This window comes from Lampris incognitus, chromosome 21 (genome assembly GCF_029633865.1).
Source record: "Lampris incognitus isolate fLamInc1 chromosome 21, fLamInc1.hap2, whole genome shotgun sequence".
Classification (NCBI taxonomy): Eukaryota; Metazoa; Chordata; class Actinopteri; order Lampriformes; family Lampridae; genus Lampris; species Lampris incognitus.
This window is the reverse complement of record NC_079231.1, coordinates 9,251,758-9,263,735: the sequence shown is the minus strand read 5'-3', so window position 1 is coordinate 9,263,735 and position 11,978 is coordinate 9,251,758. Positions and strand designations below refer to the sequence as shown.

General features: G+C 45.1%; 1 protein-coding gene across 3 annotated transcripts in view; it reads right to left on the bottom strand.

Moving 5' to 3' along the window:
* Positions 1-2,489: 2,489 nt before the first annotated feature.
* LOC130131570 (cytoplasmic protein NCK2-like) overlaps positions 2,490-11,978 on the bottom strand; it is an 83,031-nt gene continuing 73,542 nt past the window's right edge. For all 3 annotated transcript variants that reach the window (XM_056301315.1, XM_056301314.1, XM_056301316.1), the window contains 2 exons: positions 7,517-8,271; positions 2,490-3,557 (listed from right to left, as the gene is read on the bottom strand). In XM_056301315.1, coding sequence (XP_056157290.1) covers positions 3,363-3,557; positions 7,517-8,271 — 950 coding nt within the window. In that variant the 3' untranslated portion in view covers positions 2,490-3,362. The remainder of the gene's footprint in view (positions 3,558-7,516; positions 8,272-11,978) is intronic.

The window sequence follows — 11,978 nt, the reverse complement described above, 5'->3', positions numbered from 1 at the left end:
GTGTGTGTGTGTGTGTGTGTGTGTGTGTGTGTGTGTGTGAGTGTGTATTGGCCCTGTGATGGCCTGGTGGCCTGTCCAGGGTGTCTCCCTGCCTGCCGCCCAGTGACTGCCGGGATAGGCTCCAACATCCCCGCGACCCTAAGAATAGGATAAGCGGCTTGGATAACGAATGGATGGATGGATAATATAGTATGTAGTTGTGATGGGGGTGGTAGGGGAATTTTTAGTGTATACATTAGGTATACACTATATAATACAGTATAATACAGTGTGTGTATATAGCAATGTATATGGGCATAATGAGTTGTAGAGTTGGTATGGTATAGTGTATGGGCAACAAGAAATACGGTATGTGGGCATCGGCTGTTGATTATTCAACCATAACAAAGCTCTGTATAGTAGCAACATACCTGTTGTGCATATGTGCTGGCCTCCAATGTCCTGTTTGTTGTTCCATTTATTTCTTCTGTTATTCTTTTTGTGTGTGTGAGTGATTAATGCAAGTGCTAGAAGCTGCTGTGAACCGGAGCCAAATCCCATTTGGTAATGGGCACCCTTGGTCAGTAAGGTTGGGTCTGATTCTATCTCTCTAGCCATCTAAGTCACAGCTATCTGTGCTGTCTGTCTGTGTCTCTCTCTATCTAGTCTCTTTGAAGGGCCCCTTCCAGCTGTGGGCCCCATTAGTATCAGTAGATACACTCAACCCGAAAGCAATACTGCCCTCTGCTGGACATAAAGAGGACCTGACGGTTCCAGTCTGTTGGCACGTTGGTAGAATGGCATAACGTTGGCACTAAGCGTCTTGTCAAAACAAAGAAAAGAGACCACCGACTCAGTGAATAATACTTTTAATTAAAGGTGAAGGTTAACAGTCTGCAGTTTCTCTCATCAGGGTGTAGCCATGTTGTTCTTTTGTTTGGTGTCATCCGACTACTTTGTTGTAATATGTGAGTTTGACCTGACTAGACTTTCTGGACCGTAGGCTTTGCTATGTTCTCCTCTAGGATGGCAGTTTTCACACGTTAGAATTTCAGATAAATCACCGTCAGGCTGTCAGAGTCTCACACCTCGTATCTGTTGCTCACAGGTGCAGAGATGTCGGAAACAACACCATTTTAACTTAACTTAGTTTTAGCTTTTGGTCTTCATGCGTGTGTAGCTTATATTGTGTTTGTCTGTGTCTGTCTTGCACTGTTTGGTGAAGCCACAGCCCTCATTTCAATTTTAACATGTGCCTGCACATGGTTTTTAATGACAATAAAGTGAATTGAATTGAATTTTAAGAAATAATCCACAGAGCGCTTCTGCAAAACACACCAACGGTTTATTCAGCCAGCATTTCAGCAACGTGCGCGTGGCGTCTTGAAATCGGAGGATAAATCGTCGTTTAATTATCATTTTGTGTGGGCCGTAACGGAGCCAGCAGTGCAGTTCTGTTGTTGTAGTCACCTGTTCACATATTTGAATCAAATGTGATTTTTGTACCTGTGGTGAAATTTCTGTTGTTTACCGATGAACTTAAACACAACAAAAATTAGATTAAAAAAAAAACCCAAAAACGACAAGTTGGTGACAGACCTGGGAAACTTGTTTTAGGAAAGTCTTTTAATCTGGCAGAAGTATCCTAATCCTCACAGCACAGTCGACTACAGTACCCTTTACGCTGCGTCCAGCGTCGATACAGCTGCGTATTTCTTCTTCTTTTCTTTTTTTTAAATAGACATATAGCGTTGAAAAAAGTTTTAAATAACAGTGTTCGGTAACATTAAGACATCTTGAAAAAAAATAAATGAAAGAGAACGATACGCGGAAGTTGCACTATGCATTTCCAGGAGGAATATATGAGGCTGGTAGATGTTTTGGGTGATTTTAGTTTTCACGTACGGGCGAACACACGTGTGTGTTTGTACTTTGTAAATACTGACATTCTTCACATGGCTTGTGTGGAAAACCATCACGACACATCCTATGTAAAACTGACAGCATCCATCCGTATGACTTCAACTTTCCAACACCTTCCCACATTTCATTCTGCTTGAATCGAATTTAAGTTCAAATCGTTTTGGAAATTCTCCCAGAATCCTCTGCTGCTCCTGAAAACTACAAAGTGCAACTTGACGTGGGACTCACTGGTTTGCGTGCAGCCAATGAGAGAAAACGGGGATCACTCTTTTCACAAAATGGCTCCCTAATCTGCCTACGGTGAGAAATGAAACAGACCCTTCCTAACGGGTAACACGCCGGGTAGCGGCTGAGATCTCTCTTTTGAAATCGGCGGCGTTCATTCGTTGGCGCTTCACTTCCGGGCGGGGGCAGTGAGCACTGGTGCACATGTATGAAACAGTACATGAGTGGCACATTTGGTTGCAGGATACGACGAGAAACATTCAGCTCACAGCTTCGCCTCATTTTAGCCATCAAAAAAACTAAAACCAAACAAAGGTCAGCAACCCCCCCCCCCCCCAACACCAGACCCCACTTTTCTTTTCCTTCTCCAGCACCCTTCTCATACAACAGGGTCATCTGTTCCTCCGTTCCTGGGCGGGTCAAAACACATCACGGACGTTCATTACGAACTGATAAGGGAGACGGTCGACTGCAAATCGATCAGTAAAGTCTCTCTGCGTTTTCGGCCCCCGCCCACACCGCCTCCACCGGGAAGCGTAGCGTTCGTTTATGTCCGAGGTTAGAAGGCCGGCACGTTTGCTCCACGGGTCAGGGTCGATGAAGGTCAACGCTGGAGGCAAACGACAGCATCGATACTCGTGTTGCTCAGAGAGAGAGACGGGAGAAATAACAAGATGAGGGGAAGGACGTTTTATGCAACATGTGGTGCCGCCGTCAGTAGTGGCAAAAAAAAAAGAGGAAGTGCTTCTGAAATGGTCGTTTGGTGAAGGCGTCAGCTGGATATTTAAAGAATCAAAAGGACAATATGGGAGGACAGATGGGTATCTGTCAACAAGCAAATTTTGTCTCAAGGTCCCTTCCAGTAGTGAGCACCATTTCCACCAAAATGGCGGCTCGCTGTGCGACGGGCACCAAGGTTCCAAGGTGACTTCACCTACGAGCGGCACCACCACAGAGATTGACGTGCGTCAAAACGGGGTGTATCTTTGCGTTTTATTTCCATGTTGGATTAAAAGGTCGATTCGCTGCAACCCGACTACACCTACGACTCGGGTCAAACGTGTGGTCGATCTGACAGAGACGTCTGAATGTCCAGGCCGGGAAAAACAAACAAACAGACAAACAAACGGAAAACCAACCATCTCCAGCAAGGAAGTGGAAACCGAAAAAGTTGGCTAGTGGTCCGTCACATGTGTGTTAGCATTGAGTGTGTACTGGTGGGACGGGGTCAGAGGTCACTGAAGGGGGTGGACCAGGTAGAGTTTCTCTCCGTGCTCGCTGGTGAAGATGGGTGCCTTCTTGTAGTGCTCCACCAGCTCGTCCATGGTGGCGAAACGCCGCTGGCCGATGCAGTAAGCGCTGTCCTGGAGCTGCACCTTGAAGTGTTTGTTCTTCCCCACGGCTTTCAGAGAGACGGAAAAGTCACTGGGCTGAGAGAGAGAGAGAGAGAGAGAGAGAGAGAGAGAGAGAGAGAGAGAGAGGTGAAAAAGGGAGAGAAAATCAAGGATGAAAGAAGGAAGCAAAAATCAAAGGTCAGAAAGACAGACCGATACAGACAGCTAGGTAGATAGACAGACGGATGGATAGAGCAAGACAGAAAGAAGCAGCAAGAGTCTGATGAAGATACCAGCAAACATTATTCTCATTCCCTCTTTAAACTCTGTGTAATAGCGTGTCTTTTATATTAAACTACATATGTTTTAGCTCACGCCAAGGTTGTTATACGTACAGGTTCTTAATGTCGTTTGTTAGTTTTCAGAGTGTCGTTATTTTTCAGTGTAGCTTTTGTGATGAATTCTAGTTTGTTTTGATTTAGTTTTTATTTAGTTCAAACGTTTATTTGGGAAGGGACAATGTGCATTAATCAACATTCGAATCAAATGTAAATGTACCCGAGTTCAGTAATAGGCTAGTTTCCATCGGCGGTCCCTTTGCTTGATGTTGTTAGGCATCCTGGGATATACTTCAAAAGCCACATCCAAGGATGTAGGGTAGCACTCACCAATTTGTAAAAGGACAGGGACAATGCCTCATTTTCACCAATTTATTTTGGCCAGCAAAACATGCTAACGTTTCGGCCTACTGCTACAGGCCTTCATCAGAGCATGAGTGTAACTATTGGCATGTGATCTGTATAGGGCTTCATAGTGGTCACATGATACAGGACATGAATGTTCGCAGTTGATCTGTGGTAAATGGGACATGTAAAAAGCTTTTTTCTGATTTGCATAAAGAAGAAATAGAGGGCGAAAGACTGGCTAGTGTCTTTATTGCTATAACTTATTTCAATATGTTGTGTGAAAATAACGTCATGATGGATTCCTAATTATCGACTTGATGCATTGTAACATCTGGCTGCAATGCAGTTAGAGGCTAGCAGCTAATGTTAACCTCCTGAATACCACATGAACGTTAACCGATAGCTAGGTTACCGTGCAGCCTTGAGCTTATCGGAGACTGCTGAGAGGAAACCAGCACATGCGACAGATGTACTCTTAACCCCCCCCCCCCCCCCCCGCCGGTTCAGGGATGGTCGTTCCCTTTTAAAATAGATGGCCTCTTTGACTCCCCATTCAAACCAGCGTTTGTCCCTGTTAAGGATGTGCACATCCTCATCCTCGAAAGATCCTTGAAAGTGGTCACGATAATTTGCATATGAAAACGACTGTTTGTTTCAGTCGTTATGCCACTATTGTTTATAAGGGTGGGATACCTGCAGTCAGTTGAGGCTGAAGAGCTCATTTAGATGAGTGATGAAACGTTTCTCTCAATAAACGTTGTGTCCAGATGAACTGATTCAACTTTCTTTTAGTTTCTTATCTGGATTATTGAGCATGCATAAAGACACTTCTGCCTCGTTTCTGTCTGTCCTCTGACTCCTCTCACTCAGCAGTCGGACAGCCTTCACCATGTTCGCCCCGTTGTCGGTGATGACGAGTAAAACCTTGTTCTCTGGAGTACACCACTCTTCCAATGATGCGGCTATGCGTTGTGCAAGAGCCTCACCGGTGTGAGGAGGCTGTAGCCAGTTTAAGTTTAGCCCTTCTGGATGGAGGTAGAAAAAGGCTGATGTCTGGGAAGGGCGTCGTCAGCCCTCGCTGGCTCCACCCGTCCACACATATCGTCACTTTTCTGATATGTTCAAGAATCTTTGCCAGTTTCATTTTCCCCTCATTTATTTTTGATGAGATAAGCCCATTCATAGACATATACATATGATGGACTGGCGGCTGTCTCCCCACCTGCTGCCCAGTGACTGCTGGGATAGGCTCCAGCATACCGCGACCCCAAGTGGGATAAGCAGCTTGGGTAATGGATGGATGGATGGAGAAAAGCCTATTCGCTCTGGCTGGCCCAGGTGTTTGGAATTCGGGTTCCAGTGTGTTTGTGAAGTTGCGAAACGCCGGCAACTCACATAGCCTGATGGAGAGCCCTGTCTGGATACACATGTCTGCCAGGCCGTCCTCGTGCTTGAGGTATACAGGGCTGCTAGTGGGCCAGGTTTGACTCGTTTGAAAGAGCTAGTTAACGTTTGCTGTCCAACCTGCCTCAGTGACGGGTCCATGCTGTGTGTTTCAGGACTGCGTGGTCTGATGGTCTGACATTGCTCGCCTTCTCGCTGTCCAATATTTCTTGGCAAACTGTCTTATGTTTTGAGTAACGGTGGACCTTGAGGTTTGTTGGCTTTTCCCCTTTTATCAGCAGGCCACTTGAAGAATGTCGAGATTCCTCGACTACAAGACACTTGGATTTACCGGACACTGTTACATACTCAATCCCACACGCTGCTGGACAGTTTGTGGCAGTGAGTGCTGTGAACAACAGGGGGGGGGGGGGTGCGTGTTTCCTCTGGGAGGTGTAGTTCTCCAGTCACAGTCCGTTGTAGGCAAACTCAACGTTCTTGCGGACTGAAGTAAACAAAAAGTATTCGTGATAGCTTAATTTAGATTTGGACTTTAGTTAGTTTTGCAACTGTGCATTGCCCTTTTCGTTTAGTTTCAGTTTTCTCAGCAAATTCAGTTTTTATTTTAATTTAATTTTACAAATTAATTTTTGGAATTTTCGCTTCCGTTTTAGTCTCAGTTTACGAAGCCTCTTTATGTATTCGTGTTAAAATATTGTGTTGTTGGGTTGATTACGGTCATGCGAGAGACCCAACGCAATACATTTCTATCCATAATCGATAATCTCCCCCATTCAGTAGCAATAACGCGCTTATTAATCAGACGTAGTTTCATTCATTGTCCAGCAGAGGGAGCCGTGGCTCTATAGCGTTATCCTCAAACTGCATCTGATGCAGCTGTCGGTTGCATGTCATGAGAGTACGCAGAAAGTTTTGCACGGGAAAACATTTTACCATAACCAGTCTTATCTAAATGGCTTCGGTTCCTTTGAGGCTTCAGTTCAACTGTGTGAATTTACTGAGAAGCAATTTTGAACTTTTCCTGGTCAATGGACGGCTCTTGCAGGGCACACGCTCCATTTCACACACGCCTTGTTCAGGAGGACCTGATGGTAGAGGTCGTAAGAGGGTCGAGCGTTTCTCATTGTTCGTCATCCATTCAGATCTAAACCTCCAACTGCACGTAAAAAAAATGAACTAAAACAAAAATTAATCGACTGAAATATATCTCAGAAGTGAAGCCTTCCGCTTTCCACTGATACTAACAACCTGGTCCGCGCATTTGTTACTGGTCGACTTGACTACTGCAGGGAAATGCTGTGAGGACTGCCAAAGAAACCCAAAAGACGAGGACAGCTGGACAGAACTCTGCAGCTCCAGTACCAACAGAATGTGTCGCGTTGTTCCTATGTTGAAACCTCTTCACTGGCTGCCAGGAAGTGTTGAATGGATTTTTTAGACTCTAGTAAAACAATTTTTTTTTTCTACCTACATAAATAATATGTCGTATAAATATGTTCCTGGTACTTCAATAACAACTTTTATCAAAACATCTTTTATAGTAGTGTTTTCACCTCCTTTTACTTTCACTAATTAGCTTTTAGTCTGCTGTTAACTAATAGTGGGTTCTGTCTGTTTTCATTAATTTTCAGTCATGTAATTTCTGTTTTACTATTCTGTTATATCCTCCGTCCATTTTATTGTTTTTTTTTTATTATCTTTTTAATTTACTAATTCACTCTTTTTTCTTTTTTATCACTAACTTTTTATCTGTGCACTTTCATTTAATGTAAAGTGCATTGCGTCACATTTTAATTAGTGAAATGTGCTTTAGAAATAAAGTTTGGTTGATTGCGTCACTTTTTACCAGTTGGCCCGGGGTGACTTCCCACTAACAAGGGTGTTTTGGTCACCGTGGCAACAGGTGCCAGAACCACGGCACTCTGAGCGGGATGGTCCAATCGGGACACACGCCACGGTACTCACCGACGACTCACTGTCTCGAACCAGGAAGTCTCCTTCCACCCCTCGCTCGTTGAGCGCGCACTCCGCTTGGTGCCGCGTCACGTTGCCGTAGTACCAGTCCTTCCCGGCAAACTTGCCGGTGCGTTTGGGCCCCGTGTGGAGCAGGGAGGGGGTGGAACCCATGGGGGCGGGGCCGTCGCTGAGGACCACCACGTAGTTCTTTGGCACCAGGCCCACCAGGCCGCGCGCGTTCCGGCAGCGCCACCATTCGGGGTCGTTCTCCGGTTTCTCCACGACCTCCATGACCTCGCCCTTGTCAAAGTTCAGCTCCTCGTCCGTCACCGAGCTGAACGGGTACAACGTCTGGACCGTGTGGAGAACCCTGCCGAGGCCTGACTGGCCATTCGCCGTCACCATGGCCCCGCCGACCCTCTGGTACCCGCCTCCTCCCTGTCCCCGGGTGGAGTCAACTGAAGCCGCCTCTCCGTCCTGCTCCTCCAGCACATAATTGGACGGGAACCAGCCCACCTGCCCCCCCGAGCTGCCCCGCCACCAGCCGTCGCTGCACTTCTCCATGACGACAACCCTCTCCCCCTTCACCAGGGTCAGCTCGTCCTCGCGCTCGGCAGTGTAGGCGAACTTGACCAGTGCCGGGATGCTGAGGTCGTAGATGCGTTCGGCTCCACCCGCCATGCCGTTGGACGAGTACTCCGCGTCGGTGCTGGGCGTCGGGGAGGCATCGCGGGCGCTCGTCTTCCTCTTTGTCTTCCCAAGACCTGGAAACAAGAAGAGGGGGAGAAGTTCGATCTTTGAAACAGAAAAAACACTCCTGGGCGGGTATTTCTTTTATTATCTGTCAGTCTACGTAAGAAAGGTACCTTCATCCCCGGCTGTGTCCTTCATCCCCCGGCTGTGTTAAAGGAGCAGTTCTGAATTTCTGAAGTCCATCCCTGATTTATACCAATACTCGTGTAGTACAAAGGTAGGCTTCATTTGAACAGTCGTTTATCTTTTTCTCAACACTGGACGCACAGCTCCATCTGGTCATCTACAGTTCAGTGTAATTAAAGGAGGATAAAGCTCCAACAATGCTCATGCAAAAAAAAAAAATCCCCACAGTTCAAGCTGAGCCAATTTAGATGCTGCAGCAGTCTAGCTTAGTGAATTCGAGTGGTCATTTGAAAAAAAATCATTTGTGTTTATGGGTAAATATCCACTTGTGTGTCACGGCAGAGTGGCTCCTGCTGAAAATAACTTGCAGGCTGTTTTACCGGAAGTTACTCAGTTGGAAACAATGGCAAAATACGACTGTAAAGTCTCAAAAAGTCCCCTCGAATTCACCACGATACGCTGCTGTGGCATCATGTTAGCTTTGTCTGAACCGTGTGTTTCTACACTGAATATGGATTATGGGTTTTTCCTCCATTAGTTACCATGAACTGTAGATGACGAGAAGGGTGGGTGCAAATGCAGTACAGGAGAAATTAGTCTAAAATTGGGGATAGACTTCAAAATGTCAGAGCTATTCCTTTAATGCCTTGCTCTTCATGTTAAGATCTACGGAACTACACAAACCTCTCAGTGTTGTTCTTTCCCTCGTGTAGAAACACATTATCGATTGTCGGCGGTTCCAAGAAAACAATCGTTCAACCGAGGAGGTTGCCCGGAAAAACATCGAGTGAGATTTCAGAGACGTGTGAATGTCAGACAAGGCTGACGGAGGTTTGGTCAAAGTGCCGCGGCCTCTCGGAGGGTTGCGAGGGTTTTCCGCGGGCAGGAACAAGGTAAACACTCAAGCGCTAACAAGACAGCAGCTTAATTAGCGCAGGAGAGGCCAGAAGTACAGCTCGCTATTGATTAGCAATGCTAATGTGCCAGGCCTCTGTATGAAGAATACTAATTAGGGTAGCGGCTGTGGTACCTAACCGACCTAGCCAAACTATTTCCTTCAAGTACTTCAGTTTTGTTTTTTTTTTAAATTGGCAGTGTGCTCGCAATACTAATTCATGTAGAAATCAGATCATACCCGCTTGAAAAATTAAATTAAGTTTCCATAATGACAAAATTTGATGCAAGGAGTCATGCATTTGCACGTCTCTATCAGTGTTGAAAGACTGCCATCGGTGCACCCCAACTTTTACACTATGTTAGCAATGGCAAGTTTTTTCTCCCCAATTGCATCCGGCCAATCATCCTGCTCTCCAAGCCGTCCCGGTCGCCGCTCCACCCCCTCTACCGATCCGGGGAGGGCTGCAGACTACCACGTCTCCTGTGATACACGTGGAGTCGCCAGCCGCTTCTTTTCAGCTGACAGCGAGGAGTTTCACCAGGGGGATGTAGCGAGTGGGAGAATCACGCTGTTTCCCCCGGTCCATCTATCTATCTGTGTATTTACCCATCCATCTATCTATCTATCTATCTATCTATCTATCTATCTATCTATCTATCTATCTATCTATCTATCTGTGTATTTATTCATTTATCTATTTATCTGTGTATTTACCCATCTATCTATCTATCTATCTATCTATCTATCTATCTATCTATCTATCTATCTATCTATCTATCTGTGTATTTACCCATCCATCTATCTATCTCTGTATTTACCCGTCCATCTATCTATCTATCTATCTATCTATCTATCTATCTATCTATCTATCTATCTATCTATCTATCTATCTATCTATCTATCTATGTATCTATGTATCTGTGTATTTATCCATCCATCTATCTATCTCTGTATTTACCCATTCCTCTATCTATCTATCTATCTATCTATCTATCTATCTATCTATCTATCTATCTATCTATCTATCTATCTATCTATCTATCTATCTATCTATCTATCTATCTATCTATCTGTGTATTTACCCATCCATCTGTCTATCTGTCACAGCAATGTGTCCTGTCTTTCTGCATCTATCTATCAATCTATCCACCCATCTATATCTATCACAGCAGTCTGCCCTGTCTGTCTGTCTATGTGTGTACCGTGTAGGCTGGTGATTATGTGTATTGGATGGCAGGCTCTCTATATGTGCAGAAACACTGCGAGTATTTGACGTCAACAGAGATTAAAGCTGGATCTGTGTCTACAGAATATCAAGCCAACGGGAAGCGATCGGATGTCAGCAACCTTGAAGACAGCGGATGGAGAGTCTGGCATCGCTCTATGGAAAACATTGACCTTTGACCTTTTCCCTAAACAACCCCCGAGTGACATTTCCTCAATGTTCCCTTTCCACCAGTTAAATCCCCCCCCTCACACACACACATTTGGACTTGCTTCCTTGCTGTCATGCTGGCAGTCCATCTCCTCCGATAGTAAATGACCTTTTCTTATTTTGACACTCTCCTTCTATCGCTGTCACGCCGGCTATCGAAATCTCTCCATCTTCTGTCATCCCTCTGATCCCTCGTGTCCACTCTTCTCTCTCCCTGGACATCTCCACCCACAGCCATCCCCAACACCATATGAAGAGGTTCACTCCAAAATGTCTTCCTTTATAACTTAAAATTTATCCATCGACGTTTCAAAGAGAGGTGTTTCCATCCCCTGAGGTGGAACCGCTCCGTGCAAAGATTTTACACAAATAGCTGAAGCCAGTGGGGTTCATTTCTGCAGCACCAACACACGGGAGACAGAGTCATCGTTTTGCAGAGGGACATAGTTTCTTGTTTAAGCGTAAATATCTCCGTTTACAGTTAAACTCATTGGGAATTTTTTTAAATTGAACCATAAGCCAGTCTGGTGTCGTATGTCATCCTTGAAACACTGCAAAAACGGTTTATCTGAACAAGTCTGACAATCTTACAAATCACACAGAAACATCTTTCTGCAGGAATTATTCACTCATCCAGAATTCACCACATTATTTATTGTGATTTGAGAGTTATCCAGTCTAGTTATGTCATCCTAAAGAGCATTTTTACAGGTAATAAACGTCTTTTGTGGAGAATTGCTTGCAGTGGTTTTTTCCATTAACGGCATGATTAAATACAAGTTATTCTTCGGACTAGATCAGATATCTTAAAATCAGTGCAATTTAACTTGTTTTATGGTTAATTTGTGATTTCTTCTTTCGTTTCAAGAGATCTTACCGCAGTCGAGGTATCTTACTGCACCGGCAGATTGTTTTACAGGTTTGGTGGCTTCTGTTAATGTCAATTTTGTCTCAGTTTTGACGTTTATTTTGGCTTTGGTAGTTTAAAAGACGTGAATATGTTGAAAATGACCAGGCATTCATGCAGACATGACCGCTTTCTGTGTTGGTATGGGTGCATTATCATGATCTCGTACCTTATGGAGAGGGAGCGGGGGAGAGAGAGAGGGAGAGGGGGGAGAGAGTCATACAGACAGAGAGAGAGGGCGGGAGAGAGAGACACACACACAGAGAGCGTGAGGGAGGGAGAGAGCGGGAGAGGGAGAGGGAGGATGTAAATACAACTTGATGTGGATGATGGTTCAGTCGACCTTCAGGTT